The following is a 17423-nucleotide window of genomic DNA, read 5'->3' as shown; positions in this document are numbered from 1 at the left end:
CTGCCTTTGCAGCTGAGTCTGAGGAAGGAGTGGCTTGCCAGCAGTGGGGAGGTGGGAGATAGGGCAGGGTTCAGCAGAGACGGGGGAGCCTGGTGGGCTGCCATCTATGGGGTCGCAGAGAGTCTGAAGCGACTTAGCAGCAGCAGCGGCACCAGCTTCCCTTAACAGCTCTGACAGCAGAATCAGCCCCTCACCCCCTAGGGAATGCATCTCTTTGCCCACTCCTCCACCCCCTCGATTTTCTTTGTGAAGAATGCTAGTGAAACTTTAGGAGCACTCACCCCTGATTCTACCACTCATCTACAAACTGTGTGGCCTTGAGTAAGCTGCTTAACCTCTCTGAGCCTCAGTTTCTTCATCTATAAAATGGTGATAATAATGCCTACCTCCCAGGTTGTTGTGGGAATTACAAGCACAGATGTATGTAAAGTGCCTGGCACAAGTAGGTGCTCAATAAAAGCTATTATAATAGTTTTTTGGGTTTTTTTCTTGCTTAAAAACAACATGAACTTTTTCCAGGCTCCAGGTCCCAGCCCAGCTGGCTTGCTCTAAGCCTGCATGTGATACCCTCTTCCCAAACCTCTACACACAGCACTCAGTTGAGCTCTGAGTTTGGACCTGGGGGACACTGTGGTTCAGGAGAAAGGCAAGAAAAGAGACATCTGAAGTGGAATGTCAGGAGCCAGGAGTCCCCAGGAGATGGGGAGTACATGGAATTATCTTCCCTCTCTTTTTGGGCAAGAGCATTTACCAGTCAGTATTCCATGATGAGCCTTCCTAGGTCCTGGTGCACAGCGGTGGGATATGTAGAAGGAAGAAACCTAAGCTGGGTCCTGGGAAGTTTCCTGAATGGCTGGAGAGCATGACTCACATTTAAATGGCCCTCCACTTCAGACTATGCAGTCTGAAGCAGTTGACCTAACCTTTCAAGCATCAGCCTCTTTATCTTTAAAATAAAATTTCTAGGACTCATTGAGATGTGTCTGTAAAGTACTTATGCAAAAATTGGCAAGAAGTAAGTGTTTAGTAAATGGTAACTCCTATTAACTCTTGATTGTAAACAAAGACTGAAGGAAAACTGCCTAAAACTTGTGCTGTATCCTACTGGGTAGCCTCTAGTCACATATCACTTCTTAAATTTAATTTTTAAATAAATGTAATTAAAAATCCAGTTCTTCAGGCATGCTAGCCACATTTCAAGTGTTCAAAAGCCATGTGTAACTAGTGGCTCACATGTTGGACAGTTCAGATTACAGAACATGTAGCATAAAGTTCTGCAGCCCAGGACCAAGCAAGTGTGTGCTGAGATGGCATGGGAGGGTGGGGCTAGGTCAAGTAATCTGGAGGGCCTAAGTCATCTGGCCTGGAGGAGGAGTATCCTTTAGAAGAGCACTGAGGGAGTTCCCTGACCGTCCAGCAGTTAGGACTCCACACTTCCATTGCAGGGGGCCAGGGTTCGATCCCTGGTCATCAGAGAACTAAGATCCCACAAGCCATGTGGTGTGGCCAATTGAAAAAAAAAAAAAAGTCAAATGTTAAGAATTTTAAGAAGGCATTGAGGGCAGGCAGCTCAGCTGGAGGAGGGGACACACCATGCCCACTGAGCACTCACTGTGTGCTAAGGCAGGGCCAGAGGGCAGAGTGCCCTTGACTGGCCACATCCCAGCCAAACGGGCCCTGACTTGTGGTTTGGTTTCTAGTCTGGCCTCTGCCATTGATCTCATTAATCACAAAAGCACAGATGAATGAATTAAAACACAGAGAGGGAAGAGGGCATTGACTTGAGTCACACAGATTAGTCCCCAAGGCTGGACTGGAACCTGATGTTCTGTATTGAGATACCTAGAATCTGCCACCCAGGCTTCACCCATCTTTCAACAGCTTGGCCCAGCTCCTGTCTGTACACATCCAAGGTTGTGAAATCACAGAAATGTATGTCTTTGAAGCAGCCACCCAATGGGTCCAATTCTAGACCAAGAAGTGTTTCCCTTTCCCCCACTGACAACAAAAAAGAGAGGTTCAAGAAGTCTGGGGTGGTGACTGGAATGGTAGGAACCGTGAGAAAGAGCTGGTCTTGGGGTGGGGAGGGGAGGGACCAGGACTGAAAGCTTCCTCTACGCATTTGCTAGGATGCCAGAAACTCTGCCCCCACGGAGCCTTGTCCAGCCCACCATCCCTGCCAGCACCTCTTGTACATTCCATGTTTGTCTTTCTGCACATCGGGGTGGGAGGGAGGGCTAGCCCCCCTCCATGGAGCTTCCAGCAGCCTTGTTATGGCCAGTTTCCCACTGGTCTTTTCTGTACCACTGAGGGTGGGGGTGGGGAGGCTGGTATGCAGGAACGGAGAGCTCCCTTCTCCAGGAGTAATAGAGGGGAGCTTGAGTGGACACTGCAGAATATCTGGGACTGGGGACTAACACTCCCGTTCTGTGACCGTGTGCAGCCTTAGAGTCTGCCCCAGTTTCCCTTCCAGCACTATATGAGTCGGCTGAACTCTGGGCAAGTCCTTTCTCAAGACCAAGATTTGAATTTTCTGGGAGGATCTTTGCTCTGTTCTCCCAGATTTGGGCAAAGGATCCCTCACCCTGGTTGGCTACAGAGCAAGTAAGTCTTCTTTTTTTGGTTCCCCTCACCAGGAATTCTGGTTCCTTTTCTCAAATCCAGGGCAGTATTAACTTCTCCATCTCCTGGCCACTACCCCATGTCAGATCTTATCAGTTCTAGCCTGGACCATTGCAGTGGATTCCTAACTCTGTCCACTCTTGAACCCTTAAATTCAATCAGTATAGCAGGCAGCCAAGGAAATCTTTCTGAAATTCAATCAGGTCATTTAGGAAAAAATTCAAGCTCTGATGTTCAAGACCTCTAAGATCTAAATTCTTCTCACACTTCTGTTTTGCTCACACACACATGCTTATGAGCATATTTTGAAAATCATTTGAAGAGATACTCCCTTCTGTTCTGGGAACAGCTGCACAGCCCAACCCTATGAGAGGAGGCCTGCCCAGACCAGCCTTGAAGAAGACTGCAGCAGCAACTGGGTGATTTCCTTTCCTGCCATTGTCCGACTCAGTGGGACTTCTGCTGACGCCCTCCCCTCTTTGGTACACACCCCAGCTCCCAAGGAACAACGTGGTTTTTATCTTCAGGCTAGCTATTTTATTTCATCATGCCCAAGGATCTTTCCAGCAGCTTGAGGGGAGGAGAGAATTTCTTTTTTTCAAAGTACTTTACCATTTTAATGGACTATAGGGGAAAAGAGAAACTGAAATTTTTGTTAAAATGAGGCATCAGTAACATTATATTAACTTCAGGTATTCAATGTAATGATTCATTATTTGTATATATTGCTAAATGAGCACCACAGTAAGTCCAGTTAACAGCTGTCATCAGTTACAAAAAAAATTTTTTCTTGTAATGAGACCATTCAAGATCCACTCTCCTACCTGCATTCAATACATTACAAGATCCACTCTCCTACCTACATTCAATACAATACAGTATTAACTATAGTCACGACCATGCTGTTCATTACAGCCCAAAGACTGTATTTATTTATTTTATAACTGAAAATTTGTACCTTTTCACCCCCTCACCAATTAGGAGAGAGGAGAATTCTTGGCCTTATGAGGTTAAGCCCTGAGTCTGAGGGTGGGGTTGGGGGAGTGGGGAAAGCTGAAGAGGAAGAGGCTCAGTCCCTGGGCGGTGAGGGGGGGGTCCCAGTCTGAAGAACAGGAAGAGATTGTGCCTCAGTACTCAATATCCTAGTGCTGTCTTTCCTCTCCATAGCCCCTTTCCCCTCCTCAGGGGGTCCTGTTGAGAGCTTCCTATTACATAATCTGAGGTGGAGGCAGGGTAGGAGGGGAAGGAAGCGAAGGGGGAGGGTTAGAAGGAACGTGGAGAGCAAGCTTCGCTGGACTCTGTAGCACAGCCCAGCGAAGGGGGGCAGCAGTGAGGTTGGCACCGCCCTCTAGAGCTTAAGGGACCCGCTGGATCACTCAGGGAGCAGTCAGCCTCTGCTTCTCACAAGTGGGGGCCCGACTTGGGGTCCCACACCAGCACCAGTATTTCAATTTAAATTATACAATTAAAATCACCCCTATAGCTTCATGCCTTTAGGTCTTCAATTCAGCAAACAACTGCTTACTGTGGGGGTGTAAGATACTGCTTCTGAGAGTCAAGAGGGCATTTTGGTTTTCCAGAGCCTCTATCAAAGGCCCCCAAGAGGGGGCAACTTAGGACGATCCTCGTGGGGATTAATTTACTAGACGCTTCTTCACCCCGGGATGGGCTTCCCTGGTGGCTCAGAGGTTAAAGAATCTGCCTTCGATGCAGGAGACCTGGGTTCAATCCCTGGGTCAGGAACCCCTGGAGAAGGGAATAGTAAACCACGCCAGTATTCTTGCCTGGAGAATTCCACGGACAGAGAAGCCTGGTGAGCTCTAACCCATGGGGTTGCAAAGAGTCAGACACGACTGAAGACTTAACATTTCACCCTGGGGTGGTGCAGGTGGTAGTTGGGAAAACCAGTGCAACTCCAAGAGAAGCCTCTTTGGGTGTAGGTGGGGACAGAACCGTGTTTACAGAATGAGTCGTTGTCAGGGAAAGCTCCCAGGAGGAGATGCTCTGGAACCTGGTGGGAGGGCCTGAGACTGAAGGGGAAATTGCAGTCTTAGTCCCATGACCCTTGAACAAGCCCAGGCAGCCAAAAGCAAAGTGGTGATGACAACAAAGCCCACTCACCTGTTAGATCCCAGTCTCAGCTCTGCTCTCACCCTCCCTCATCCACTGCCCATTAACATCCCCTAGTCACACCTGTCAATTCTTCCCACAAAGCAAGCAGCTGAGTGCAATTTATCCACCCCCTTCTCCAAAGTACCTGTTTTAATGGAAAACTCTGTAAGGCCTAGAAGAATGACTCCAAAGCTACACAAGATATTCTAAAATAAAAGTCCCCTCGGGCACCTAATTCTCAAGGACCTCACATATAGACAATTGCCAGGGCCATCTACCTCCTTAAGCCTTAATATTCCTAGCTTAAAAAAAAACGAGCAGCAGAATCAGGTCATTTTCCAGGTCCCTTCGAACTCTGATGTACAAGCGTTGAGCATTTTGAGATTCCACAGACTCCCTCAGACTCCCATGCTGAGAGCACAGGGCTGGCCAGCCCTCATTAAGAGGCAGCCAGTCTGTGGTTTGGCACCACTGCCCAGCAGGCATTTATTAAATCAGTAGGATGTGGTCCCTGCTGGCCTGGAAAGAGAACACTAAGCTCCAAAAACTTCCTGCAGCAGGCCTCCTTCAGGGAGTGCCGCTCAGAGGGGTGAGGAACAAAACCATTCAGGCCCCTGGCAGGGCTCCAAGATCCTGTTCACTAGTACTTCTGCCCTGTCTGCACGGAGAATCGGTGACTGAAAACATCTGGAAGCCTGTCAGAGACCCGGGCGACTTCTCTATTTTGTCTGGGGGTGCCTGTTCTTGACCCTGGTAATCCAGGTTGACCTTTGCCAATGCCCCTTCCCAGCCAATCTTCCGCACTTCATTGGGCAACAACCCTCAAATGAAATCCACATGAACCCAGCTGCTAACAGCTCCTGGAAGGGCTATAGGATCTAACACCTTCCCTGCGTTCCGTGAGCCTAGTAGCAAGGGAAAAGAGGGCCAGGGCCTAACTCTTGCGCCTCTGGATCTTCCAACAGAATTGTGGAGAAAGGGAGTAGGTAGGAAGAGAGGAACAGGAATGAGCAAGGCCTGCTAAAGGTGAAGACCGCAGTAGGCGAGGATGGCACAGGGGAGTGACAGGGCTGCAGGTGGCCCAGCAGAGGCCCCAGGCTCATGCCTGCTCCTCACCAGTGACCTCAGTCACACTGACACCACGCTGACTGTGGGAGTCAGGACTGGGCTGGGAGGCTGGAGTGTGTGTGTCATTGACCTGGCGGCCCAGGGCTCCCTGATCCTCCTGTCCCTGTTGTGACTGGGGATCTGTTCCAATGTTCTCTGGGTCTCTATTTTAGGAAATACTTACTGAGCACCTGCAACATGTGTCCCTGGTGCCAGGAAAAGATACATTAGTGAGTACAATCGTACTCCATTATCTGCGGAGAACTGGGGGACCCACTATGGATACCAAACTCTGCAGATGTTCGAGTCCCACTGTGGGTCCTCAGCATCTGTGGATATGGCGGGTAGACCCAATTCCTATGCTCCAGTCCCACTCACTTGTATGTCCATTCTGATAAAAGCCACAACATCTCAGGCACGTCGGTGGGGTGTGGTAAGAGTGCTTGGAGGTTCAGGGACAGAAGAGCTACCCTGGTCATGTTGGGTCTCCCTGATTCTGACTCCCTCCCTCAGCTTCTCTGGGGTACAGTGGTTGGACCCAAGGTTCCCTCCGGCTAAGGTTGGAGCTCTGATCCACTCTAGTTTTCTCCACTGCCCCTCCACGCCCAGGGCAAGAGTCCATGAAATAAATACAGCAGGTTAGAGGGAAAGAGAAGCTGCTTGAAGTTTATTCATAAAGTATAAGGAGGCACTCACTGGACCTTGGCTTTTTTTTTTTAACTCCTCCTTTCCCTTCTTTTCCACCTAGCAGAGATTCTTGCTTGCTCTCCTCTGAGAGTCCTCAGCTGATTTTACTAGCCTCTCTGCTCTCTGCTATAATGAGCCAAAGACCAAGGAAGTGAAATGAAGTGAAGGCAGTTCATCTCAGAAGGCCCTGAAGGATCCTACTGAGGCAAAAGGCCCGACTCTGGTCAGTTCAGGTCGCTGTGGAGCAGAGAAACTGGTGTCCTTCTTGGAGTGCCGCCTTCATCTCCTCAAACTGAGCCAACTGGCAGGCATCCTCCAGCTCCAGCCAGCGGTAGGCCTGGTGCTCGTGGGAGAGGCGGACCTCCACATCACAGTCCTTTACCTCCGCCAGCCAGTAGATGACGATTTTAGGCTTCTCTCTGGCCACGTAACTGAGCTCCCTTCTGAAGCCCTCAATGATGGTCAGCTGGGCTGCTTCTATGCCTGCTTCTTCCTGGGTCTCCCGAAGGGCTGTTTCCAAGTCACTTTCTCCTGGTTCCACATGGCCTGGTGAGGAAAAAAAGAAGAGGAAGCGAATATAATCGTCGACAAAGCTAGATTTTCCAGGTCAGATGATTTAAAGCTGGGGTCTCTGGTGACTTTTCTAGGTGTTGCTAGGCTTTGGCAATATCCTAAACTGGCAGGGAAAAGGGTACAGGGCAGGTAGGGTATGGCTCTGTGGTGTCTGGGCAAGCCCCTTCCCGACCCCATCTTCCCTACAGAGAGTGAAACAAACCATATATTTGGCAAGTCTGGTCTAGAATGCTGCTCCTCGATGTGGAAATCGGCCTCCCCCAGACCTCTGCTCTATTTTTCTCTGGAGCTCTCTTCATCCCATGTTCTCAGGGAGACCCTTCCCTGGGAGACCTTAACGTGACTTTCCCAAGGAAGGGTGGTCCTTTCTTGCCAGGTGGGAGCTGGCTGAAGAGGGAGTTCTTCGCTTATAGCCCACAGTGAGGACTTAACATCGTATACAGTTGGTGCCTGAAGTCCCAGGGCCAACAGTCAGGGTCTAAACCCTATACCAAGGCATCGGCAGCTGTTTCCAAGTAGCTATCAAGGCTCTTCCAAATTGTTTTCATCTTTCTGAGTAAGGCCAGATTCTAGTTTCATAGGGAAAGTCCTGATGGGAACTTAGACTAAGGACAAGCCGAGAGCCAGTTCTAAGAAAATTTGTTGGCAAGGCCCAAACTCAAGCAGACAACTGCCAAGAAACTGTTGTAAGAGAACTTGAAGCTCTGCAGACTGGGAGCAGCCCTCGGCTTTGCCTCCAGGCCCTCCCTGCAAATTCTCAGCTTGCCCAAAGGGGCCAAGAAGGCCTGGGAGGGGTCTGGCAGCCTCGATCAACACATGGTTTCAACAAGTTGCTGGGGGCCTCCTGGTTCGGGAGCTCCTGGGAAGCAGGAATTCTTAGCTGTTCTCTTCTTAGCTCAAAGACAGGGCTACATCCTAGTCTCCTCCTTCCCAGGGGTCCCCAGAGCAGCGCCCCAGTCAGCTGCTGCTGCATAGCTCCCACAGAAAGCGTCCAGGAGTCTGGACTTAAAATTCCATTTCTGTCCATGGCTGCTGGGGGATTTTCTCTGGAAGCACCTCACATAGCCGTGGACACAAAGCCAGGCAGGTACTGCATCAGGGGAGGCAGGTGGGAGGGATGCTGGAGGGCAGAGAGGTGACGCTGATTCGGGATGCCTGACCTTCCCTCAGAACTGTGTGCAAACCTCTGAGCACACCCCACGCAACAGCATCTATTTAGCATTCTGGCCATCAGTGCTAAGACTGTAACTTCTCCCTCGCCTAAGGCAGGGAAAATTCAGAGATTTCCTTTGAAATCTTTCATCAAGAGGCACCATGCAGTGTGACTCAGGTGATCAGGAGGCAAGTGTGAATATTCCTATTCATAGTATTGGTGACACCTCTTTTTTTTTTTTTCCCACTTTGTTTCTCCTCAGTGGAACTCAAAAGTGCCAATTGTTTTTCCTGTTCCCACTTCCTTGTTCTCCAGCCCTAAGATGTTAGTCGCTCAGTCGCATCCGACTCTTTATGACCCCATGGACTGACTACGGCCCGCCAGGCTTCTCTGTCTATGGAATTCTCCAGGCAAGAATACTAGAGTGGGTAGTCATTCCCTTCTCCAGGGAATTTTCCCAACCCAGGGTTTGAACCCAGGTCTCTCAAACCGCAGGCACATTCTTTACCATCTGAGCTATCATAGAAGCCCTCCTCCAACCCTGGAGAAGCCTTGTTCACCTCCCCCCCACCCCACTTTCCCTTAAAGTCTCTGCTCCCTTCTGTCTGGGGGCTGTTCACTTTTAACCTGTAGCCCAGTAATGACCTGGCCCCAGGGTCCCCAGCTGCCAGCCCAGTGCCTCTTCTTCCCCACCATTCACTGGAGAGGCTGACGCTCTGGTGACCGATACAAGAAAACCTGGTATTCAGCCACAGAGTTCTATTTCAGTTCTTCTCTGGCCTGGCATGTAGACCTTGTATGCAGAAAGGGCCAAGAGTTTCTGCCCACATACCCACCTCCTGCTATACAATCACTGGGAAGCAAGTGTTGTAGGGTGCCTGGCAGCGTGGATTTCTGAACAGCACTTGGCATTTCCCCACAGCCCACCCCCTGGCCTCCCACCTTTGGGAGGAGTCCAGTGATGAATGCCATCTGATGCCTGTAGCAGTAGAAACTCAATGGCAGTGCTGTCCACCTTGGGGATGAGGCGTCTTCGGAAGATGATCAAGCCACATGCTCTCAGGGCCATGGTCTATCTGAAGGCGTAACAAAACATGTGCCAAGTTACACAAAACAGGAAGATTCATACTGAGGAGGCTGGAGTGGGGCAGCACTCTGGTGCTGGGGAGTCACACAGACCAGCTAACAGTGACCTCGTCACCTAAATGCTGAGGACCAATGCGGGGAAGCCAGGAGTCAGAGACAGGCCTTTGTGTCTAACTGCAGGCCCCGGCCTCTAGCTGGTAGTGTGGGTCTGTCCCAACTCTTCCGGGTCTCCCTGCCGGAGCAGGGCCCATGTGTGTATGTAGAGATGGGAGATCCTCAGGTGCAAACTCAGCAAAACTGGAGAGATGCTGGGAATGGGAGAGATGCAGTACAATGTCATCATCAAATCCACAATCCCATTTCCCTCAGCCTCCAGCTTGAGACTCTGGAGCAAAGAGACCCCAAAGTATGGTTTCTTTGTATTTTTTAACTTCTATCGTTTATTTATTTTGGGGTATAGTTGATTTACAAGGTTGGTTAGTTTCTGTGTACAGCAGAATGAATCATTATACATATATCTACTCCATTTTAGATTCTTTCCCATATAGGCCATCACAGAGTATTGATTAGCGTTCTCTGGGAAACAATGTGGTTTCCGATGGCTTAGAAGGGTCACTTAGGAATGGTGGCTTAGTGTTCTAAACATTTATTTGTTACTGATTTTTTTCAGTCTTTTATGTTTTGGAATGTGATACATTCACATGGTCCAAAATCCAAAATATAAAGGAGCACCCATGGTAGAAAGTCTCCTTCCCATCCCATCAGAAGCGAACTAGCAGAGTGGTCAAGAGTATGAACCTGGAGCCTGGGTTCAAGTTCGAGCTCTGCCACTCATTCACCATGTGATGAGCTCCTAAGGCTCAGTTTCCTCAGCTGTAAGACGGGATAATGATAGCTCTGCTATAAAGGGTTGCTGTGAGGATTACATGACTTGACTTTGTCAAATGGTTTAGAACAGTGCCTGCTGATTAATAAGCACTCAGTAGACTTCAATATGCACAGAAAAATGTCTGGAAGAGGATACACATCATTAATACTGTTTTCTTGAGGATGAGATTATGGGGAAACTTTCATTTTCTGCTCCATATATATCTGTATTATTTGGAAATTTACAGAGAACATTAACTTTATAATCAGCCATACAATAACAACAGACTTTTTTAGTCTTCTTTCCACTGCAGGAAAAAATGTCAACAAGAAAAGACAGGAGGGACTTCCCTGGTGGTCCAGCCTTTAAGACTCTGAGATTCCACTGCAGGGGGTGTGGAACTAAGATCCTGCATGCCATGCGTGCAGCCAAACACACACATACACACCAAAAAACAAAAAAACCTAGAAGATCTTTTCAGTAAGGCTCTGCTAAAGAAAAACTTGTGGCGTTTGTTCATGCAGCAAATATTTATGGAGCACCTACTATGTACCAAGTACTGTGCTTGGTCTTTGCCCTCACATGAATATAGAATATAGTTTATAGTCTAGTAGGAGAGGAAGACTTTAAACAAATAGTTAAGCAAATTTAAAAACATTTGTCAAAAAGGTCTGTGTTCCAAAGGGAAAATGTATGATTGGAAACTTGGAGGGATCAAGGTATGCTTCTTACACTTGATCTTAGCCAAAAGGCCGAGAAGCAATAAGGAATGCTTCCTGAAGGAAAGGTATTTGAGCAGAGAAGTAAAGGATGCATAAAAGGTAAACTGACAAAGGGAAAGAGGAAAGTGTGTTCCAGGTGGAGGGAACGGCATGGACAAAGGTTCCCAGGTGAGAGGGCAGAACTGAAAGAAAACCAGGGGTCTAAAGTGCAGTTGAGGTCTGAGAGACTGGCCCAGGCAGGGAGAGGCCCAAGCTGCAGGGCCTCATCTGCAGGATTCCAGGGCCAGAGAAGAAGCTGGTGCTCCTGGGTGGCACAACTGACGCTGAGAGGAGTGGCTGGAATAGGAGTTGATGATCTCCATGGCCCCCTTGATGCTGCTCAATCAAGATGAGCTTCCCTGGCGGTCCAGTGGTTAAGAATCTGCCTTCCAATGCAGGGTTCAATCCCTGGTTGGGGAACTAAGATCCCATGTGCCATGGGGGAACCAAGTCCATGTGCCACGACCACCAGGCCTGAGCTCTGTGGAGTCTGTGCCCCTCAACAAGGGAACCCCTGCACCACAATGAAGACCCAGTGCAGCCAAAATAAACAAGAATTAAAATGTGTTTTTTAAAAAATGAGGTAGAGACAAATGTGCTGCTTGTAAAAAGATTTTCAGACACACTAAGTGGAAAAAGATTGGCTCATAACAGTACGTAAAGTGTGGATCCTTCTGAGTTTAAAATTCATACATAAACCGGTATCAGGGCTTTTGTTAAATGTGGTGTTCTGTTCCCTGGTCTCCCAGGGAATAAATACATGCTGAAGACTTTATTCTGGAAGCCAGAAAGAACCCTGTCACCAAAGAACTAGTGAAGAAAGATTTCAAATTACTGGCTACAGGTTTAGGTAAGAACAGGTACCTGATCCCAGGCCTTCCTATCGTGATGCTCAGAAAGCATCAGCAAGTTACAGGTGTAGGGTACCTTGCCCCTGCTTTGAGTCGAGTCCCATGAGATGGATGTTGGGACAAGCTTAGGCATCCAAGGCTAGAGGGCACAGTGCCCTGCCTAGGACAGGAAGCCCCTGGGCATTCTTTCACACCACTGCTGTCACCAACACAGCATGAGGAAACAAAGATGCCTCCATGGGGGCCAAGAGAGACAAGCCTGCGGTGGCCATGTGGCACCACTGGGGAGAGGGCAGCAGGCCAGTACTGTCCTATGGGGAGGAGGCTTAGGTTAGTGATAAGGGTGCACCCTAGCAAAACTGTATCTCAGTGGATATCTGTATTCAACGGTGACCACAGCTAACAGCCAGACCAGAAGAGCTAGGATCAAGAGCCAGGATCAGACAGATGTTCACTTTCTACCTGTGCTCTGTACCCAGAGAGGACAGAAAGGCAGAATTCCTGCTCACCCTCCAATCATGGCTTGAGCCAGCTGAACTCTACAGTTTCTCCTTCCTTCCCCATCCATGCAACCATCTCCTTATCCTTTCAGCAACAACTCAGATGTCACCTCTTCTGTGAAGCCTTCTGGCTTCTAATCCCTCCATCTTCTTGGCCTTTAACATGGCCTGAATAATCTACTACTGTCATGTTTGATAAGAGAAACAGAATACTATAAGAATTCAGGGTAGGGAATAGACCTTGTCCAATCAGGAAGTTGATGGAGAAACCCATGTACCTCTGTCACCTCTGCATCTGGTGTTAGGCCTGAAATCTCTGTAAGCTGGTGATGCCAGCAGTTGGAAAGGAAAGCTGACTGTGAAGGGGAAGACAATAAGGAAAACTGGAACCTGTGAGAACAAATTGACTTCTGTCCACTGTCTCCAAGCTCATTGACTTGGATGACTTGCAGGAGAAGCTGGCGCCTTTGCCACAGAGCTGAGCATACAGCCAACCCAGGACTCAGAACAGCTGAAGGAGGCGATGCAGCAGGAGTTGGGGAGCTGCGGGTCTGGGTGCTGTCCTGCACCCTAAAGTGAGCCAGCAGACCAGAGTGTCCAGAGGTATGTCCTGCAACCATGCCCAGGATCCTGCTCTGTCCTTCACAGTGGACTGGCTGCTACTTCACTTCAGCCTTCCAAATCTTGCACAAAATTCTCCTGAGGTCAGCCCTAACCTGGAACTATCCAGGAAGGGACCCCTGGGAAACTCAGTTCCAGCTTAGCTACAAAGCCATCACAAGCATGCACACCTAGTATGGTAAATCTCTGTACCTCTGGCAGGTAAGAGCCAGACTGTGAGCTATCTCCTGGGACCCAGCACAGCAGCTCTCAACAGATGTTCATTGACTCAACAGAACTGTCTCCCCACCTCCCACTCAAACAAATGCTCAGGTTATATTCTGGGACTTTGGGAAATAGCCCAGTGTTTTCCTGAAGAGTGCCATTTACATAAAAGTCAATGGAGCTATTGTTGGAGGTTTTCTGTTTTTCTGGAGACCATGGAGCTGAAACTATCCTGGGGTTTTAAAGTATTCAGATTTCTTTCTTCCTCTCTCTCTCTCTCACAGATACACATATACACACTCACTCTGGCACACAAACTCTGAGTGGATTGAAACCTCAGGGGGTTAAAGAACACACCATCTAATATGCAAATATACCTGCAGCCAGATTGCGGAGGTGAGAACTCCAGGCTGACAGCAGGCAATTCACACTTCAGCAAAGTGGCAAAGTGCCTTAGGTGGTTTAAAAAAACCTGAACAAACCCCCCCCTCAATGTCATCAGAAGGTTCCAGAAGCTAAGGAAAAGTGCTCTTGGCTTTCTCTGTAGATACAATTCCCTCACTGCCTAGGAGGTTGAGGACTTAGGTGCCAAAAAATAATTCACAGATAAATGTCTATACTGATGTGTTGTGGTCCAATATTTTCATCAAATTAATCAGAGTGCTATTGCAAGCACAGCTCAACCACAGGAGCCGTCACAAATGTACCTTTAAAAAGAGCTCTCCAAATCCTCCTGCAACCTGTTCCTCCTAGTCTAAAATCCCTCTAGCAGAAACGGTATTTCATCCCACCATGTTATCAATTAAGAATCTACCCCAGGCAAAGTTTTTTATCTTTTATAATGCTCAAGACAACTCTTCACAATAAGCATTGTTACCACCAGTTGAAGATAAGGAAATTCAGATTCAAAATGTTTAAAATACTTGCCCAAACACATAACTGGTCTGTGAATGCTGAGATTTGAATCTAAGTAAAAGTGAAAAGTGAAAGTATTAGTCACTCAGTGGTATCTGACTCTTTGCAACCCCATGGACTGTAGCCCTCCACGCTCCTCTGTCCACAGAATTCTCCAGGCAAGAATACTGGAGTGGGTACCCATTCCCTTCTCCAGGGGATCTTCCCAACTCAGGGATCTAACTTGGGTTTTTTGCATTGCAGGCAGAATCTTGACCATCAGAGATACCAGGGAAACCAAGTCTAACTTCAAAGTTTGTATTTTTTCCATTATACAACTTTGCTTACCGCGAAAGAGCAGGGCTTAGGGCACAAGTGGCCCTGAGAGAGGACACGAAAATGATTTATTAAATCGCTTCCAGTCCCCAAATTCCCACACTTTGATCTACATTCATATGGAGGATTTTAAAGATGTCTAACTGAAATCCTATTCACAGACGTTTTAGTTAGAGGCTGACATAGATGAAGATCCTGTTGCCCAGAGACAACCCTGAAGGGGTATAGTCTGATGCCCTTAAACTTTGTCTCTCTGATAAAGGTTTCTATGCCTCTGCTTTTTTTTTTTTCCTTTCTTTTCTGGGAAGCTGGAGCCCATAACCACACGTTCAAAACCATACCCAGTGTAGCCTGAGGGTTCTCAAGCACCAAGTACTGGGGACACGCTTGATGCCAGCCTTGGACAAGTACACAAGTAACTAACTTGGGGCACTAGAGTCCAGGAAATTTGCCCAGGCCACTCCACTATGAGGAGGAAGGTCAGCTCTGCCTACCTACAAGCAGCTAGCTATGTGACTGCTCAGCTTCTCTTCACATCCCACATCATAATGGTCTCTTTTCCAATTCTCCTAGTCCCTTCTTCCCTTTCAAAGAAGTGAACAGAAATAAGGCTCCCATCCTTGAATAAAGCAACATCAACAAAAAGATAAAACTAAAAAAGAAAAGAAAAAGCCCCCAACTACCATAAACTGATGAGACAAAGAAAATGTTCCCTCAACCTCACCTTTACCTGGACATCTGCCACTGTTTCAGAGACTAAGCTGCTGAGTCATCTTGCTATCTTTGCTGTTTGGCTGAGGGAGGAAATGGGAGATTTCACCTGTAATGACATGAATACTGGCTTCAAGGATGAAGTCAAAGTCAGACAAGGTTGGGACAAAAATCATTTCTGGTGAAGGAGAACTGTTAAGTGGCCTGTTAGTGCCATCTGCTGTACAATTCTGGAAAGCAAACATGGGGAATTCTAATACTAGAGCCTGAAATGATTTATTCTCTCATCTAATGTCCGTTGAGTGTGTTCCATTCGACAAGCAGTGTGACAGGACTGAAGAATAGACAGGAAGCTGAATACTAGTGGAAGTGGAAGATATTTAAACAGACAAGTCACCAGATGTGTTTTGTGCATCACAAAGGTATGTGTGAGATGTAAAGACGGCAAAGAAGGAATGATTATCTTTAGGTCAAGGGGTACTCCGTAAGAGTTTTAAAGGATGACTAGGAGTTTGCTTGCTTGCTAAGTCACTTCAGTCGTGTCTGACTCTTTGTGACCCCATGGGCTGTAGCTCTCCAGGCTCCTCTGTCCATGAGATTCTCCAGGCAAGAATACTGGAGTGGATTGTTATTTCCTCCTCCAGGGGATCTTCCCAGTCTAGGGCTTGAACCCCCTTCTCTTAGTCTCCTGCATTGGCAGGAGGGTTCTTTACCACCAGCATCACCTGGGAGGCTTCCCTGGCGGCTCAGACGGTAAAGACTGCCAGTATTCCAAGTATTTTCATCTTTTCTCAATCAAAAACAGAACGAACAACACAGAAAAGCATGGCTGGCTTTGCAGTGAGAAAGACTTAGCTCCCTAATTCAACAGCATGTTATTTTGAGCAACACACTTCTCTAGGCCTCATTTTCCAAATAAGGAAATACCAACCTACTATTAACAGTTGTTGTAGAGTTTAAAATAAATAATGTATACGTAGGGTCTGACATATCAGAAGTACTAGATATATGTCATACTTAACCCCTGTATAAAACGTCATCAAAAAGCTTCTCTGTTATGTTTTAATGGCATGCTCTTAGCTTTCATTAAGTTGAATAAAAAAAATGACTTTTCATATTTTCTGCAAAACTGTCAGTGAACACACTGTTCATCACACCATGTACATCCCTGACAGCCCCACAAGATGTTTTAATATAGCTACTAGGAAGAAATTTCACTCTTTTGAAGAATGGATTGTTTCCTTAATTATTAGTTATTTAACTGACAAGTTTTGAACTAAATTGGCCACTCAATTACAGTACATCTACTGGTTCCATTGGCTAATATATTTTCTTATTTCTAGTATGAAGATAATAGCTACCACTTTTGGAAGTTACTACTTGTCAGGCATTTTGCCAAGTGCTTTACCTTCATTATTTCACTTAATTTTCACAACAACCCCATGAGGCATTACTCCTCCATTTCAGAAGAGGAAAAAGAAAATTACAGCTCAGTGATGAGTCTGGGTAGGGACTCAAAAGCAGATCTGCCTATCCTGGACTCTACACCAGCTACATTTGGCTATTTGATTGCATTCAACTTATTTAATGTCATTCATTTATTTTCCCCCTTAAGAGATATAATAGATACATAAGGTCCAAACTAGGCCACAAGAAAAAAAGAAGTTTTTTAGGTAGTAGGACTCTCCTGTGACTTTCTTTACTTCTGTTTTAACTGTCACGATAGTATCCATTCAATAAAGGAAGTAATTTGTAAATATAAAACCTCTCTTGGAAAGTAGGCAGAGTTTAAATAGTAATAACAAAGTTAAAACTGAGGCCCAAGGAAGGCAAGGTATGGCGCTCGGATCGCTGGGCCCCACACCCGGTACTCTGGGTTTCCGACGACCTTCCCGATCACCACTCGTCGCGGGACAAACAAGGCTCGCGGGGCCCCCGGAGGGTCCCTCCCTTCTCTCTGCAGCGGCTGGAGTCTGGCCTGCTCGCGCCCCACAGCCAGCTGGAGAAGGGCAAGTCCACTCCTGACCCTACAGCTACCGGAGGTTGGTCAGCTACAGACTCTCATTGCACCGAGACTCAGTTTCTCCACGGAGAACTAAACCCAGTAATCCCTCTGTAAGGCTACTCACCCCAAGTAGAAGGAGGCAAAAGGCGGACCTTGGGCGAGACTGGCAGTCCGTCGACCAATCCCAAGAGCTGGGTTGCGCTTTGGAAGACCAACAGCTCGGGGCGGAAGGATCCTGGACCCGCCTCAAAGGTGCGTTTCTCTCACTTAGAACATCGCGAGATTTTCATTACAGTGGAACGATTGGTTGAACGACGGAAATGGAGAGTTAC

General features: G+C 47.5%; 1 protein-coding gene across 1 annotated transcript; it reads right to left on the bottom strand.

The window, feature by feature from the left end:
• Window positions 1-6480: 6480 nt before the first annotated feature.
• Window positions 6481-17322, bottom strand: LOC120866378 (bis(5'-nucleosyl)-tetraphosphatase [asymmetrical]-like). Its single transcript, XM_040244071.1, has 3 exons — window positions 17216-17322; window positions 9197-9330; window positions 6481-7074 (listed from the first exon to the last, which is right to left on the bottom strand). Exons 2-3 carry the CDS (start codon window positions 9321-9323, stop codon window positions 6758-6760), a joined length of 444 nt encoding a protein of 147 aa, XP_040100005.1. The 5' UTR covers window positions 9324-9330; window positions 17216-17322; the 3' UTR covers window positions 6481-6757.
• Window positions 17323-17423: the final 101 nt, after the last annotated feature.

Source organism: Oryx dammah, unplaced genomic scaffold (assembly GCF_014754425.2).
Source record: "Oryx dammah isolate SB20612 unplaced genomic scaffold, SCBI_Odam_1.1 HiC_scaffold_1, whole genome shotgun sequence".
Classification (NCBI taxonomy): Eukaryota; Metazoa; Chordata; class Mammalia; order Artiodactyla; family Bovidae; genus Oryx; species Oryx dammah.
The sequence above is the reverse complement of the archived record's forward strand: the minus strand, read 5'-3'. Positions and strand labels throughout refer to the sequence as shown.